Raw genomic sequence first — 17281 nt, forward strand, 5'->3', positions numbered from 1 at the left:
CACCCCGGGCCCTACACCATGCATAACACAGGGTATCAGATTGCCTGGAGTGTTCCTTTAATCTACACAAACCATTTCCATATGCTTAGCTGACATCACAGAAGGGGCTCATATACAGTAGTACCACATTTAACACAAAATACTTTTATTAGTTTTTTTTAACATAAGTATTGCTTATATGCTTTACCAGTATATTCAGATTTAAACGTACAATCTTAGAGGCAATAAAGTATGCATGCGGGTTTCATCATATTAATTAGTCGTAAAATCTGAATATCAGCTATTTAGAAAATCATTTTAAAGGCTATGTGCACCATTGCAAAAAAATGTACCTAAAATTGAAAAATTAAGCAACTTTCAAATAACCTTGGTTTAAAATTGTGCTTTTTGTGTCTACAGTTCTTCTGCAGATCTATGCATTTCCATAGAAACAGACTGTGGAGTCTGATCTGGCAGTCATATTGCAATCCATCACCTAGTTTTTTGCTAATCTACTAAAAATATTTTAGTAAGAAGTAAGGGGGATGAAAGAGCACAAAGACTACACAGGGCTGGTTTATATTCTCTTATCTTAGAAACACATAGTAGCAGAGTAGCAGTAGACAAAATGGACCATTTGTAAAGTTGCCAACGTTTCAGTTTGCATAAAAATAAAATGTACAAACTGTTGAGAGGGCGGACATAATCTTTAAATCCCAATAATTGAAATATCTACCTCTGAATCAGTTTTTGTGTAACAGGTCAGGGTAGTCTATAAATCATAATCTAAAAGTAAACAATGATTCTGGATAGTATAATAAAAAAATTATTATTTGCATGATATAGTGGAGGTTTATTTTATTCAAAGTGATAACTAGTTATTTGGAATTTGATCTTTTCACTGCATCAGGGACACAGTCAAGGCTTCCAATTCTTTCTGGGCATCCATATCCTAAAACAAATGAAAATCTGAGTTAATAAGTGTTAATATATTAAATGATATTAAAAATCTGTCTAAATTAACTGTAGTTAAACTAATGACACATAAAACAGTGTAAAAAGTAGGTTCTTCCCTGGTGATCTTACACCAAAGACCCTTTCACATGCTCCGATGTAGCATAAATAGCCCCTAGGTACAATGAGGGTGGGGCCTTTTGTTGCACCCCTGTATCCTATGCTGTGCCCCCCACAATTAAGACTGATAGGCCAGGCAGTCAAAACATATTCACACCTGACCCTGAAGTCTTGTGGGAGAGTGTTCGACACATGGGCTGTACGGGGTTAGAGACTGCCGGCGCTCCATCCTTGCACAGCGAATGCGTTGAGGGGTTTGGTGGGGGGGGGCACGGAATAGGAGACAGTAAGCGGAGCCTCTGGGTTCAACAGCACTGCCGTCGCTGCACCCAGGAGATAATTAACCTGAAATAAAACCGCTCATTTCTTGGGACTGATAGCAGCTATGAAGATGGGACCAAGGGCTAGACATCTGTGGGAAAGTCGATCTGCTGCATTAGATTTTTATTTTTTTACTCTTGTTGTCATTTACAGTTGTTCACATTCATATAATAGATGCAAACCCCTACGCTGAATCCCAGTCAAGGTCAGGCCAGTTCGTAAAACAAGGCAGTGTGGAATAAGCTCGAGAAAATTTATGTCTCATACGGAATGCATTAGGAGTTGTAATTTGATAACAACCCCAGAGCCACAACGCAGAAGTCAGATTCATTTTCATACCAAAAACCGTAAAAGACTAGTTATACTGTTTTTAAGCAAACTGCAGTTTTTCTACCATTAGGAATACCTCTGAACCTATTTGCTTCCATGCGTCCCCCTTGTTAGTGCTGCTAATTTGTGCTGGGATTTGGGATGGGTTTTGGACAGAATCAGTCCCTTTCCCCCTCTGGCAGCAGATAATATAGTCCTATGGTCATACTGCCAGGCTAGTGCAGAGACTCTGGTCTTTCCTAACTGCAGGGATGAAATCTCCTCCTCCTGCTCTGCAGTGAACAGAGGATCACTATGCAGAGAGATGGAGGTACACATTGCTATACACTTTGAACATCAGGTAGCGCCATACATTGTAAACGTCATAACTCTTCACTGGATACATTTTATTGACCCCTTACAGCCATAGCCAGTTTGCAGCAGCATTTTTTTCTGTCTATGTAGCTGGATAAGGGCTTTTTTGTTTGGAACGAGTTGTATCTTCCAATGAGATATATACAATGTATTGAAAACATTTTATTAACTCTTTCCGGGAGAGTGGGAAAAAAGCTGAAAGTCTGCAATACTTTGGATACAATAATGCAGTAACAAATATTTAGTAGAGTTATTTTTTTTTGACTTTACACTTTTTTAAATAAAATTCATAAAAATCATTTGTTTTTGTTTCTAAATATAGTAGGTGCCATAACTTTTTTATTTTTTCAACAGATCTGTGTGAGAGCTTGCTTTTTGAAGTATGAATTGCCATTTTCATTGGTACCATTTTGGTGTACATACTGTAAGACATTTTTATCACTTTTTATTCCATTTTTGGGAAGGTGAGATGAACAAAAACAGCCGCTTGTATAATACTCTCTACAATATTTCTGTATTGCAGTGCATTAGAACCATCAGTTTTACAATGACTGGAGGCTGTATTCTAGAACTCAAATGCTTCTGGACATGGCAGGTCTCCAATTTTCTATGCAGCTGCAGCCATGGCGTCAGGTTATTAGCCACAGCAATAAGGGTACTTTCACACTAGCGTTTTTGTTTTCCGGTATTGAGTTCCGTCAGAGGCGCTCAATACCGGAAAAAACTGATCAGTTTTATCCTAATGCATTCTGAATGGAGAGCATTCCGTTCAGTATGAATTAGGATGCGTCAGTTCAGTCCCTCTTAAGTTTTTTGGATGGAGAAAATACCGCAGCATGCTGCAGTTTTCTCTCCGGCCAAAAATACTGAACACTTGCCTAAATGTCGGTTCTGGCATTACTTGTCATTGAAGTGTATTAGTGCCAGATCCGGCAATAAGCGTTCCAGCAAAACGGATCTGGGTTTCCGGTCTGCGTATTCAAAAATGCAAAAAATATATATTAATACAGGATCTGTTCTTCCGGATGACACCGGAGAGACGGATCTGATATTTCAATGCATTTGTCAGATGGATCCGCATCCGGAACTGCCAGCTGGAATCTTCTGCCGCAAGTGTGAAAGTACCCTAAGTCCCATATACTTTAAGTGACCACTGCAGCCAATCAATGGCCTCACTGTTATATGGCAGGAGACGGCTGATGCAATGATTGACTGCGGCAATAATGTCCAGTATATGGACACATTCCCCGCTGAAATTATGTAAGTAAAGACTGACCGGAAGATCAGAAAGGTGCTCCTGGGGTTGAAGGGGCACAGAATGATAAGTATAGCTTTTTTTTAATTATTATTGTATGTAACAACCTCCCTGCTTTTTATTGTAAGCTGGACAACCCCTTTAATGTTTTTATGATCTATACAATAAATATATTTGGTGGGCCAGCTCTTTTAAAACAGGTAGAAACGTGTTGCAAACCTTTATGCCTGCAAGCCTGGATTTAAAATCTAAACATTTTATACGTGCCACGTGGAAAATCCTCCACCACCCCAGAAGATTTGGCAAAGAGTACTAGAGATCATCATTATCACCTTTTGGCTAAGTAATGATTCTTAGAGTCTATTTATGAAAATTAGAAATGAGTTATTTGCATGATAGAGCTACTTCAGCTGCACACAGATCTGTATGCTATAGAGATAGGTTACAACAAATCACCTATAGAACTGAAGTTAACTGCACAACATGCTGCGAGGATGACTACTGGTAGAGTCAAACCCACTGTCGAAATACGTTACTGGAAAGGAAAACCTCTTCTCACATGTCAAAATACTTTCTATGAGTTAATCAGTACAGTGTCAGTGTGAAAGAATTCCCCAAGCAACATGTGTGCACTTTGGTAGGCATTGTGTCTGCAGTCCTGACTTCAATGACAACTTTCTGTATGACAACTTTCGACAACTTTTTGAATCCAGAGGGAAAACAAACCAGGCTGGTGTAGTGAGCTGCATTTATATTTATATAAGGAGATGTATAACGCGAGTTTGACCGCGACACGTGGTTGCGTAAGTGTGTGACTTAAGATTAAGTGACTTTAGATTCAGGGACTTCAGTGGGGGACTGCAATTAGCCAGTTTCTTAGTACTACATTATATTGTATTTTTTGCTTTAATCCCCATTTGGTATGTGTTGCACAATTGACAACGCAGTCCAGTGCACATCTTACATGATGTATGCAGTCCTGGAACAGCCGTTCAAGGGTGTATATCTTTGTTCAAGATGTGAGCAAATTGCCCGTTTGGAATCGCAAATCGAGTCTCTAAATGGGCAAGTTGCAACACTAAGAGGCATTGACAATTTGCAAAAGAGTTTGCTTCTCACCGAGCAAGCACTCTTTGGGGTAGATGAGGGGGAGGGTGACAGAGAGGAGGCTGAGGAAAGTGAGGTAGCTAGCTGGGTAACAGTTAGAAAGCGGGGAAGAGGGAAGAGTGCCAGGGAGGCTAGCCTTGATCTAACACACCCCAACAAGTTTGCACGTTTGGCAGATGAGGGGGATGTCAGTCCAGGGATGGCACTGCTGCAGCAGGACACTTCCTCTGCCAGTCAGGGGAATGTCACCTCCAGTAAGCAGGGAACCAGGAGAGAAGGGCAGGCCAGACAGGTGCTGGTAGTGGGAGACTCAATTATTAGGGAAATCTGTCACAAAGACCGTGATCGCCGAACAGTGTGCTGTCTTCCTGGCGCTAGAGTTCGACACATCGCGGATCGGGTGACACATCCACAGATTACTGGGAGGGGCTGGAGAAGAGCCAGCGGTCATGGTCGATATCGGAACCAATGACAAAGTTAGGGGTAGGTGGAGAGTCCTTTCAGGGATTTAGGTCAAAAGCTTAGGGCAAGGACCTCAAAAAGTAGTATTTTCCGAAATACTACCTGTACCACGGGCCACACAAGAAAGGCAGCGGGAGATTAGGGAGATTAACAAGTGGCTCAAGAACTGGTGTAGGAAGGAGGGGTTTGGGTTCCTGGAGAAATGGGCCGACTTCTCTATTGGCTACAGGCTCTATCGTAGGGACGGGCTGCACCTCAATGGGGAAGGGGCAGCTGTGTTGGGGAAGAAGATTGCTAGAAGGTTGGAGGAGTGTTTAAACTAGGGACTGGGGGAGGGTAATTATGTTATAGGAGGGGAAGATAGTGCAGATAGAGCCCGGGGGCAAGGTAGTGGGACTGCGGGAGGAATGGAAGGAGGGACTAGAACAGTTCAGACGGAAAGGTGTAGGGTAAAAAAATATACATAAACCTCTCAAATGTATGTATACTAATGCCAGAAGCCTGACTAATAAAACTGGTGAACTGGAATTAGTGATGTGTGAGGAGGACTATGACATAGTGGGAATAACTGAGACATGGCTGGATGATAGCTATGACTGGGCAGTTAATGTACAGGGTTACAGTCTGTTTAGAAAGGATCGTCAAAACCGGAGAGGGGGAGGGGTCTGCCTTTATGTAAAGTCCTGTCTAAAGCCCACACTCCGAGAAGATATAAGTGAGGGACATGAACACGTGGAGTCACTGTGGGTAGTGATACATGGAGCTAAAAACAATAATAAATTACTAATAGGAGTTTACTATAAACCATCTAATATACCAGAGTCCACAGAAAATCTACTACTAAATGAGATAGACAAGGCGGCAGATCATAATGAGGTGGTTATTATGGGGGACTTCAACTACCCAGATATAGACTGGCAAACAAACTTGTATATCTCATAAAGGAAACAAGTTCTTGGCAATAACCAAAGATATTTACCTCTCCCAACTGGTTCAGGACCCGACTAGAGGGACGACCATACTGGACTTAGTATTAACCAATAGGCCTGACAGAACAGACGTGCAGGTTGGGGGACACCAGGGAAATAGTGACCATAAAGTAATAACCTTCCAATTATCATTCAAAAAAGCGTTTCTACAGGGAGGAACAAAAATACCAAACTTCAAAAAAGCTAAATTTAGCCAACTAAGAGAGGCCATAGGCCTAACTAAATGGGATAAAGTCCTCACAAATAAAAATACAGCCACAAAATGAGATATCTTTAAAAGCATCCTAAAATCTCATTGTGAGAGGTACATACCGTATGGGAATAAAAGGTTAAGGAACAAAAAGAAACCAATGTGGATAAACAGAACTGTAATGAAAGCAATAAATGACAAAAAGAAAGCATATACAACACTAAAACAGGAGGGTAGCACGGAAGCACTGAAAAACTATAAGGAAAAAAATAAAACATGTAAAAAACTAATAAAAGCGGCCAAACTAGAGACCGAGAGATTAATTGCCAAAGAGAGTAAAAGGAACCCTAAAATGTTCTTTAATTATATAAATGTTAAAAAGTATCAATCTGAAGGTGTTGGCCCTTTAAAGAGTAATGAGGGGGGAGTCGCAGAGAGCGATGAGGAGAAAGCAAAGCTGTTAAATATTTTTTTCTCCAATGTATTCAATTAGGAAAATAAAATGTCAGATGAAATGCTGAATGTTGAAATAAATTCCCCATTAAAAGTGTCCTGTCTGACCCAGGAAGAAGTACAACAGCGACTTAAAAATATTAAAATAGACAAATCGCCCTTGACCGGATGGCATACATCCCTGTATCCTAAGGGAATTAAGTAATGTCATAGCCAAACCCTTATTTCTGATATTTGCAGATTCTATACTGACAGGGAATGTCCCACAGGATTGGCGCATGGCAAATGTGGTGCCAATATTCAAAAAGGGTCCAAAAACAGAGCCTGGAAACTATAGGCCGGTAAGTTTAACATCTGTTGTGGGTAAACGGTTTGAGGGTTTTCTGAGAGATGCTATGTTAGAGCATCTTAACTGAAAAAAGCAAATAACGCCATATCAGCATGGCTTCGTGAGCGATCGGTCACGCCAAACTAATTTAATCAGTTTCTATGAGTAGGTAAGTTCTAGACTTGACAGCGGCGAATCAATGGATGTCGTGTATCTGGACTTCTCCAAAGCATTTGACACTGTACCACATAAAAGGTTAGTATATAAAATGAGAATGCTCGGACTGGGAGAAAACGTCTGTAAGTGGGTAAGTAACTGGCTCAATGATAGAAAACAGAGGGTGGTTATTAACGGTACACACTCAGATTGGGTCACTGTCACTAGTGGGGTACCTCAGGAGTCAGTATTGGGCCCTATTCTCTTCAATATATTTATTAATGATCTTGTAGAAGGCTTGTATAGTAAAATATCAATTTTCGCAGATGACACTAAACTGTGTAAAGTAATTAACACTGAAGAGGACAGTATACTACTACAGAGGGATCTGGATAGATTGCAGGCTTGGGCAGATAAGTGGCAGATGAGGTTTAACACTGACAAATGTAAAGTTATGCACATGGGAAGGAATAATGCAAGTCACCCATACATACTAAATGGTAAAACACTCGGTAACACTGACATGGAAAAGGATCTAGGAACTTTAATAAACAGCAAACTAAGCTGCAAAACCCAGTGTCAGGCAGCTACTGCCAAGGCCAATAAGATAATGGGTTGCATCAAAAGGGGCATAGATGTCCGTGATGAGAACATAGTCCTACCACTTTACAAATCATTAGTCAGACCACACATGGAGTACTGTGTACAGTACTGGGCTCAAGTGAACAACGCAGACACAGCAGAGCTGGAGAGGGTCCAGAGAAGGGCAACTAAAGTAATAACTGGAATGGGGCAACTACAGTACCCTGAAAGATTATCAAAATTAGGGTTATTCACTTTAGAAAAAAGACGACTGAGGGGAGATCTAATTACTATGTATAAATATATCAGGGGTCAGTACAGAGATCTATACCATCATCTGTTTATCCCCAGGACTGTGACTGTGATGAGGGGACATCCTCTGTGACTGGAGGAAAGAAGGTTTGTACACAAACATAGAAAAGGATTCTTTACGGTAAGAGTAGTGAGACTATGGAACTCTCTGCCTGAGGTGGTGGTGATGGTGAGTACAATAAAGGAATTCAATAGGGGCCTGGATGTATTTCTGGAGTGTAATAATATTACAGGCTATAGCTACTAGAGAGGGGTCGTTGATCCAGGGTGTTATTCTGATTGCCTGATTGGAGTCGGGAAGGAATTTTTTTATTCCCCTAAAGTGAGGAAAATTGGCTTCTACCTCACAGTTTTTTTTTGCCTTCCTCTGGATCAACTTGCAGGATGACAGGCCTAACTGGATGGACAAATGTCTTTTTTCGGCCTTATGTACTGTTACTATGTTTCTCCGAAAGAATGTGATATTTTAGTAATTTCAGTATTTGTGAATGATTCACTTCAAAATCCAAACAATACTGTGGCAAAGGGAACACCCAAGTACCTGCAGAACAATCATCTGGAGTTTAAATGGGTTTTCCAGGACTGTAAGGGTCCATTCCCACATCCGTGTGTGTTTTGCAGATCCACGGATCCGCAAAACATGGACACCAGCAAAGTGCGTTCTGCATTTTGCGGACCGCACATTGCCGGCACTAATAGAACATGTCATAGAAATGAATGGGTCCGCAATTCCGTTCCGCAAAATGCGGAACGGAATTGTGGATGTGTGAATGGAGCCTAATATTGATGGCCTATCCTTATAACAATCGGTAAGGGTCTGACCCCAGCTACTTTTATCAATCAGCTAGTTTTATCAAGCTCCTGGGGTCAAATTAAGGCTGTTCAGAGGGTGACCCTCTCTTGTTTTAGCATTACAAAACAGTTGTGTACAAAGCAAAGTTTTATTTAAAAAAATATATAATTACTTGGATTTGTCGCATTAACACCAATAATGCCATTTACGGTGTTGTTATCACTGCCGGGGATGTATGCAATAGGGTATGACTTTAAAGAAAATCTGTCGCCATATACAAAATGCATACATAAGTCTGAAATCTCACAAAGGTCAGCAAAAACCATAGCTCGTCGGCCAGTGATTCAATCAATTTAATATCGATTGAACTGCATTAGCACCCTATTACTTATAGTCCTCACCTCTCTAGTTACGGATGGCATTGCGGATGCTTCATCACAGTATTTCAGTGCAACAGCTTTTTGTCCTAGGTCCTTGTAGCACTGGGATGAAATATAAAGAACAGTAAAGTAAAAACAGTAAAGCAATACAATCCACATACCTTAATGAGGGACAGTAAACTGTACAGGGACACAAAAAGTCCCTACTAGCTGTATTACAGATAAAAGCTGCTATATGGTGCCTTTGCTTTTAATGGTGAATACATCAATAATAAGCATCGTCATGGGCCATGGCATGATTTTTTTCCTCATGCAGTTTGTATGAATCCATATAAAATCTGAATCACGCTAAAGCACTGTAAAGGCATACAGAGGGCTAAGGAAGCTCTGAAACACAGATCTAGAATGGCAGTGTGTACGACGCCTACCTTTGCCATATACATGTAGTTGTATTTGGAGTAGCCAGGCTGCATTTCTTCAGCCTATAATTAAAAGAAAATATTAAAAAGAAATCTAAAAGCAAACAAAGATACAATAAATACCGGGGCAAAAGAAATAAAAGGAGAGACATTATTAATTTTCTCTTTGTAATCAAAATTGAATACTCTTGCTCTTATAACAAGTTTAACACAATATGCAGTGTATTAGAGTTAATTGCCCATTTAAAACAGAAATCTACAATCATTCATAAAAAATAGGTTCTTTATTGATACTTCAAGGGTTTTTCCAGGATACAACTTTGATGGCTTTAGTCTACTTTCACACTCACGTTTTGGCTTTCCGTTTGTGAGATCCATTCGGGGCTCTCACAAGCGGTTCAGTTTTGCCCTAATGCATTCTGAATTGAAAAGGATCCGCTCAGAATGCATCAGTTCAGTCTCCTTTCCGCTTTGGAGACGCACACCAAAATGCTGCTTGCAGCGTTTTGGTGTCCGTCTGATGAAACTGAGCCAAACAGATCCATGACACAATCTGGCACAATAGAAAACGGATTCGTCCTCCATTGACTTTCAATGGTGTTCAAGACAGATACATCATGGCTATGTTAAAGATAATACAAACGGATCCGTTCTGGACGGGTGCAGACAGTTGTATTATGTAGAAACATAGAATGTGTCGGCAGATAAGACCCTTTTGGCCCATCTAGTCTGCCCAATATACTAAGTACTATGGATAGCCCCTGGCCCTATCTTATATGAAGGATGGCCTTATGCCTATCCCATGCATGCTTACACTCCTTCACAGTATTTGCAGCTACCACATCTGCAGGAAGGCTATTCCATGCATCCACTACTCTCTCAGTAAAGTAATACTTCCTGATATTACTTTTAAACCTTTGCCCCTCTAATTTAAAACTATGTCCTCTTGTAGCAGTTTTTCTTCTTTTAAATATTCTCTCCTCTTTTACCTTGTTGATTCCCTTTATGTATTTAAAAGTTTCTATCATTTCCCCTCTGTCTCGTCTTTCTTCCAAGCTATATATGTTAAGGTCCTTTAATCTTTCCTGGTAAGTTTTATCCTGCAATCCATGTACCAGTTTAGTAGCTCTTCTCTGAACTCTCTCCAAAGTATCAATATCCTTCTGGAGATATGGTCTCCAGTACTGAGCACAATACTCCAAATGAGGTCTCACTAGTGCTCTGTAGATCGGCATGAGCACCTCCCTCTTTCTACTGGTAATGCCTCTCCCTATACACCCAAGCATTCTGCTAGCATTTCCTGCTGCTCTATGACATTGTCTTAATTTCCCCACTATTAATGTCAGGCTTACTGGCCTATAGTTGCCCGATTCCTCCCTACTACCTGTCTTGTGAATGGGCACAACATGATTGGTGATTGGTTAAAGGGATTCTGTCACCAGGTTTGGGGATATAGAGATATGAACATGCACGGCTAGATCGCCGCTAGCATGTCCGCAATATATGTGTCCTATAGGGCTGTGTGGTTTTAATTTCTTTAAAAAAGGATTTTATAGATATGTAAATGGGTGTTAAATGTGTCCAAGGGGATGTACGTAACTTACTTGTGCCCAGCCACGCCCGCCTGTGAAGGAGCCCAGCATCGCCTATGTCTCCTTCTTTCATCAACGATAGATAGCCGTAATCTCGAGGTGCGCGAGCTCGCGCATGCACAGTGCCGGTATAGTGTTCCTTCCCTGTGCTGGCATCAGCCTCAGGGAAAGAACTGCGCATGCGCAATCTCGCGCATCGCAAGATTACGGCTATCTATCGTTGATGAAAGGAGGAGAGTGGAGACATAGGCGGTGCTGGGCTCCTTCACAGGCGGGCACGGCTAGGCACAAGTAAGTTACGTACATACCCTTGGACACATTTAACACTCATTTACATATCTATAAAATCCTTTTTTAAAGAAATTAAAACCACACAGCCCTATAGGACACATATATTGCGGACATGCTAGCGGCGATCTAGCCGTGCATGTTCATATCTCTATATCCCCAAACCTGGTGACAGAATCCCTTTAACCAATCACCAATCATGTTGTGCCCATTCACAAGACAGGTAGTAGGGAGGAATCGGGCAACTATAGGCCAGTAAGCCTGACATTAATAGTGGGGAAATTAATGGAAACCATACTTAAGGAGAGGATTGTGGAACATCTAGAATCCCATGGATTGAAAGATTAAAAACAGCATGGGTTTACTTCAGGGAGATCGTGTCAAACTAGGAAGGAACACTATACCGGCACTGTGCATGCGCGAGCTCGCGCATCGCGAGATTACGGCTATCTATCGTTGATGAAAGAAGGAGACATAGGCGATGCTGGGCTCCTTCACAGGCGGGCGTGGCTGGGCACAAGTAAGTTACGTACATCCCCTTGGACACATTTAACACCCATTTACATATCTATAAAATCCTTTTTTAAAGAAATTAAAACCACACAGCCCTATAGGACACATATATTGTGGACATGCTAGCGGCGATCTAGCCGTGCATGTCCGTATTTCTATAGCCCCAAACCTGGTGACAGAATCCCTTTAAATAAATCTGTTAATGGTTTTGCTAGTTCAACGTTGAGCTCTTTTAATAGCTTTGGGTGTATCCCATCAGGCCCCTGTGACTTATTTGTATTAATTTTATACAGCTGATCTAGAACCTCTTCCTCTGTAAAGACACATGCATCAAAAGATTGATTAGTCTTCTTTCCTAACGGAGGTCCTTTTCCTTCATTTTCCTTTGTAAAAACTGAACAGAAGTATTCATTGAGGCAGTCAGCTAGTTCTTTATCTTCTTCTATATACCTTCCTTTTGTTTTTAATTTGGTAATTCCTTGTTTTAGTTTCCTTTTTTCATTTATGTATCTGAAGAATGCCTTATCGCCTTTTTTCCCTGATTGAGCTAATTTCTCTTATAACTTGTTTGGCCTCTCTCTGCCTAATCTTATAAATTTGCCTTTCATCCTCGTTTTGTTTTTTCTTATAATTCCTAAATGCTATCTTTTTGTTTTTAATGATTTTGGCCACTTCTGCTGAGAACCACAGTGGTCTCTTCCTTTTTTTGCTTTTCCTGACAAGCCTAATGCAATTTTCTGTTGCCTTCAATAGTGCCACTTTTAAGTAGTCCCATTTCTCCTGGACTCCAATGAAACTGTTCCAATCTGATAGGGACTCGTATACCACTAATCTAATTTTAGAAAAGTCTGTTTTTCAAAAATCTAAAACTTTTGTTTTTGTGTGGTGTGACTCAGTCACTGTACTTATCGTAAACCACACTGACTGGTGATCACTAGATCCCAAGCTTTCCCCTACAGTAATATCATATACCAAATTCCCATTTGTGAATACTAAATCTAAAATGGCCTCCTTCCGGGTTGGCTCCTCAGCAACTTGCTGTAGAGATAATCCCAGTAGGGAATTTAGAATATCTGCACTCCTGGCAGAACTAGCTATTTTGGTTTTCCAGTTTACATCTGGAAGATTGAAGTCTCCCATAATGATAACTTCCCCCTTCAATGTCATTGTAGCTATTTCCTCAACTAGTAGATCATCTAATTCTTTGACTTGGCTAGGTGGTCTATATATCACACCTACACAAATTACCTTATGATTATCAAGCTGCAAGGTACCCCAAACTGACTCTAAATTGTTCTTGCTAACTTGTATCAAATTAGATTTTATGCTATCTTTCACATAAAGGGCCACCTCTTCCCCCTTCTTCCCTTCTCTGTCTTTCCTGTATAGAGAGAACTCTGGTATTGATATATCCCAGTCATTACTCCCTTTGAACCACGTCTCAGTAACAGCCACTACATCTATATTCTCAGATGCAATTATAGCCTCAAGATCTGAACGGATCCATCCAGGACGGATCCGCACTAAACGTGAGTGTGAAAGTAGCATTCGTTTTAGGATAGACCATCAAATGTGTGATCCGTGGGGATCCGTTCCCTAGAATGAAAACAAAGAAAAAAGGGGGCGATTTGCTTGCTGGAGTGCCTCTTCCCTGCAGTATGTGACGCAGCAGCACTCAGGGCATGCAATCATGTATGGTCCTTCCTCCAGCTCAATACCAATTACATAACCGGAGCAGAACAGCAGCATCTAAGACAAGAGAATGGACCCAGATAGTGCTGTGTGAGTTATTGCAGGTATGCTCTGCTAATTAGTCTGAGTACTGGAGATCAGATTAAAAAGTATCTAGTTAGAAATGAGCGAACAGATTTTCACATTTGGAAATTCAACCCAAATTTTCCAGAACACAGACTATTTGCAGAGGGTCAAAGGGAGTTGAGCGATAAAGGCTATAAACAAGTCTGTAGCCAGTTTTTCTTTACTGATTATTTCATTATTATTCATTTGAAAGTGCCATTACTTCCATGGCATTGCACATCTAAGAAGGGGTATACATACATAATAAAATAAAATAATAAAAAGTAAAATAAGCATGAAACATATTAACCGACTAGTACAGAGGGGTAGAGGACCCTGCCTGCAAGATTTTACAAGATTAGTTTGATTACATAGTCAGCTGCAAAATGCTATCCTGTTATAAATCAGTCAAAGGCCATCTTCTCCTATACGGAATTCATAGCTGATGGCGGACAGGAGAAAGAGCCAAATAATTGCATTCTGCAACTGCTATATGCTATTACACTAATAAGCTATAGAAGCCAAACAACGCAAAATATCATTCATTAAAAAATTACACAAAACATGTTAGATGAAAACACATCTAAACTAATAACACATTTTCTCTGTCACCGTTTATAGCCCTCATATGACAATTTACAGGTTTGACTGTTGAACCCACTATTTGTTCTTCAGAATAACTGAAGGGCAGTTTGGACTTAACTAGGGAAATGATAGATAGATTTAAATTATATTGTATTTAAATTCTGCCACATGACAATGATGTATTTATTTTTTAAAGATTCTGGATAACAAAAAATTAAGGAAATATTGTGACTCAATGGAGAAATGAAGACCAAAGTGTCATGACTATGAGGAACAATAATGTCTGCAATTAGAACATGTGATTTCGGACTCATTTAAAAAAATGACACAGTACTACACACAGTTTGGTAATCATTGTGATGTCTCTTACAAAATACACCCTTGTCAGGAGACAGAAACATATGACAATAATTCAGCTTAAAGCCAATATCTGCAATTTTTAACAAAATGTCATGAATAATCCACTTTATACCAATACTGTATGTTCTAGCACAAACTCACTCATTTAAAACATTACAAACATAATCTAGAGAGAACTCTGAGGCACTGCTGAGGAAGAAGATAGTAAATTATTCCTGCTCGATCCACTGATAAAATATTCTTAGTCACCAAGCAGGAATCCCTTGACTTTACTAATACTACATATGACTACCTCAATATTTTTTAAACTATATAATATATTATACATATAGACCTTAGAGCTAATGTATTTTCATCCTTCACCTACTTATTGGGGCTCCTTTCACTCTAACAGGTCCGATTTTGAATAACAAATAGCTTCTCATATTTCTCTTTTTTTTTTTTTTACTGCTGTTAAAGGAAACCTGTCACCGGGATTTTGTGTATAGAGATGAGGACATAGGTTGCTAGATGGCCGCTAGCACATCCGCAATACCCAGTCCCCATAGCTCTGTGTGCTTTAATTGTGTAAAAAAAAAAAACGATTTGATACATATGCAAATTAACCTGAGATGAGTCCTGTCCCTGACTCATCTCAGGGACAGGACTCATCTCAGGTTAATTTGCATATGTATCAAATCAGTTTCTTTACACAATAAAAGCACACAGAGCTATGGGGACTGGGTTTTGCGGATGTGCTAGCGACCATCTAGCAACCCATGTCCTCAGCTTTATACCCAAAATCTCGTTGACAGGTTCCCTTTAACCTGTTACGGACACATGACGTACCGGTACGGCATGAGGTCCCGTTACTTAAGGACACATGACGTACCGGTAAGTCATGTGTAGTTCCTGCGGTTTGAGACTTTTCCAGGATGCGGCGGCTGGCGGCAGTGCCATCGTGTCTCTGTGCGGCTGTAGGGGGGACCTGATGGCATGGAAGGCAGCACAATGCCTTCCTTAGGCATCGCGCTGCCTTCTGGTGACAAGCCTGTGAGATCCAGCCCCCTGGATCTCACAGGCCGGAAGCTGTATGAGTAATACACACAGTATTACTCATACAGGCAATGCATTCCAATACAGAAGTATTGGAATGCATCGTAAAGGGAATAAGACCCCCTAAAGTTGAAGTCCCAAAGTGGGACAAAAAATAAAGTGAAAAAAAAAGATTTTCCCCCAAAAATTTAAAGTTTCAAGTAAAAATAAACAAAAAACGTCATTTTCCCCCCAAAAATAAAAATTGACATATTAGGTATCGCCGTGTCCGTATAGACCGGCTCTATAAACATATCACATGACCTAACCCCTCAGATGTAAAAAATAAAAACTGTGCTAAATAAACAATTTTTTTCTCACCTTACATCACAAAAAGTACAACAGCAAGCGATAAAAATGGCGTATGCCCACCAAAATAGTACCAATCTAACCGTTGCCTTATCCCGCAAAAAATTTGCCCCTACCTAAGATAATCGCCCAAAAAATAAAAAAAAACTATAGCTCAGAATATGGAGACACTAAAACATGATTTTTTTTGTTTTAAAAATGAAATAATTGTGTAAAACTTACATAAATAAAAAAATTGTATACATATTAGGTATCGCTGCGTCCGTAATAACCTGCTCTATAAAAATATCACAGGACCTAACCCCTCAGGTGAACACTGTAAAAAACTAAATAAATAAAACGGTGTAAAAAAAAAAGCCATTTTTTGTCACCTTACATCACAAAAAGTGTAATAGCAAGCGATCAAAAAGTCATAAGCACCCCAAAATAGTGCCAATAAAACAGTGTCATCTCATCACTCAAAAAATTAGACCCTACCTAACATAATCACCCAAAAAACTGAACAAACTATGGCTCTCAGAATATGGAGACACTAAAACTTACGTACATAAATAAAAAAAATAGTATACATGTTAGGTATCGCCGCGTCCGTGATAACCTGTTCTATAAAAATACCACATGATCTAACCTGTCAGATAAACGTTGTACATAACTTAATTTTTATTTCACAAATTTTTTATTAGAAAATCATAGCATACATCATCTTCCACAATGTCAAATTACCGTACAGTACAGTATAATTTGCTCATCACATTACAAGTATGCAGGATAAAAGACACTGGATGTAAAGTTTTCATTTATATTAAAGAAAAAAAAAAAAAAACAAGGCCGTAAAAGAACGACCAACAAACAAACAATAATAAACACTGCGCCACAAGATAAATGTTGTAAATAACAAAAAATAAAAACGGTGCCAAACGGTGTATTTCTTGTTACCTTGCCTCACAAAAAGTGTAATATATAGCAACCAAAAATCATATGTACCCTAAACTAGTACCAACAAAACTGCCACCCTATCCCGTAGTTTCTAAAATGGGGTCTTTTTTTGGAGTTTCTACTCTAGGGGTGCATCAGGGAGGCTTAAAATGGGACATGTTGTCAAAAAAACAGTCCAGCAAAATCTGCCTTCAAAAAACCATATGGCATTCCTTTCCTTCTGCGCCCTGCTGTGTGCCCGTACAGTGGTGTATGACCACATATGGGGTGTTTCTGTAAACTACAGAATCAGAGCCATAAATATTGAATTTTGTTTGGCTGTTAACCCTTGCTTTGTAACTGG

At 39.9% G+C, this 17281-nt stretch overlaps 1 protein-coding gene across 2 annotated transcripts in view; it reads right to left on the reverse strand.

Moving 5' to 3' along the window:
- Positions 1–403: 403 nt before the first annotated feature.
- The window catches only part of RMDN2 (regulator of microtubule dynamics 2), a 125503-nt gene continuing 108625 nt past the window's right edge, over positions 404–17281 (reverse strand). For both annotated transcript variants that reach the window (XM_044291670.1, XM_044291669.1), the window contains exons 9-11: positions 9494–9547; positions 9087–9167; positions 404–931 (exon numbers count right to left, since the gene is read on the reverse strand). In XM_044291670.1, the coding sequence (XP_044147605.1) occupies positions 878–931; positions 9087–9167; positions 9494–9547 (189 nt within the window). In that variant the 3' untranslated portion in view covers positions 404–877. The remainder of the gene's footprint in view (positions 932–9086; positions 9168–9493; positions 9548–17281) is intronic.

This window comes from Bufo gargarizans, chromosome 4 (genome assembly GCF_014858855.1).
Source record: "Bufo gargarizans isolate SCDJY-AF-19 chromosome 4, ASM1485885v1, whole genome shotgun sequence".
Lineage (NCBI taxonomy): Eukaryota > Metazoa > Chordata > Amphibia > Anura > Bufonidae > Bufo > Bufo gargarizans.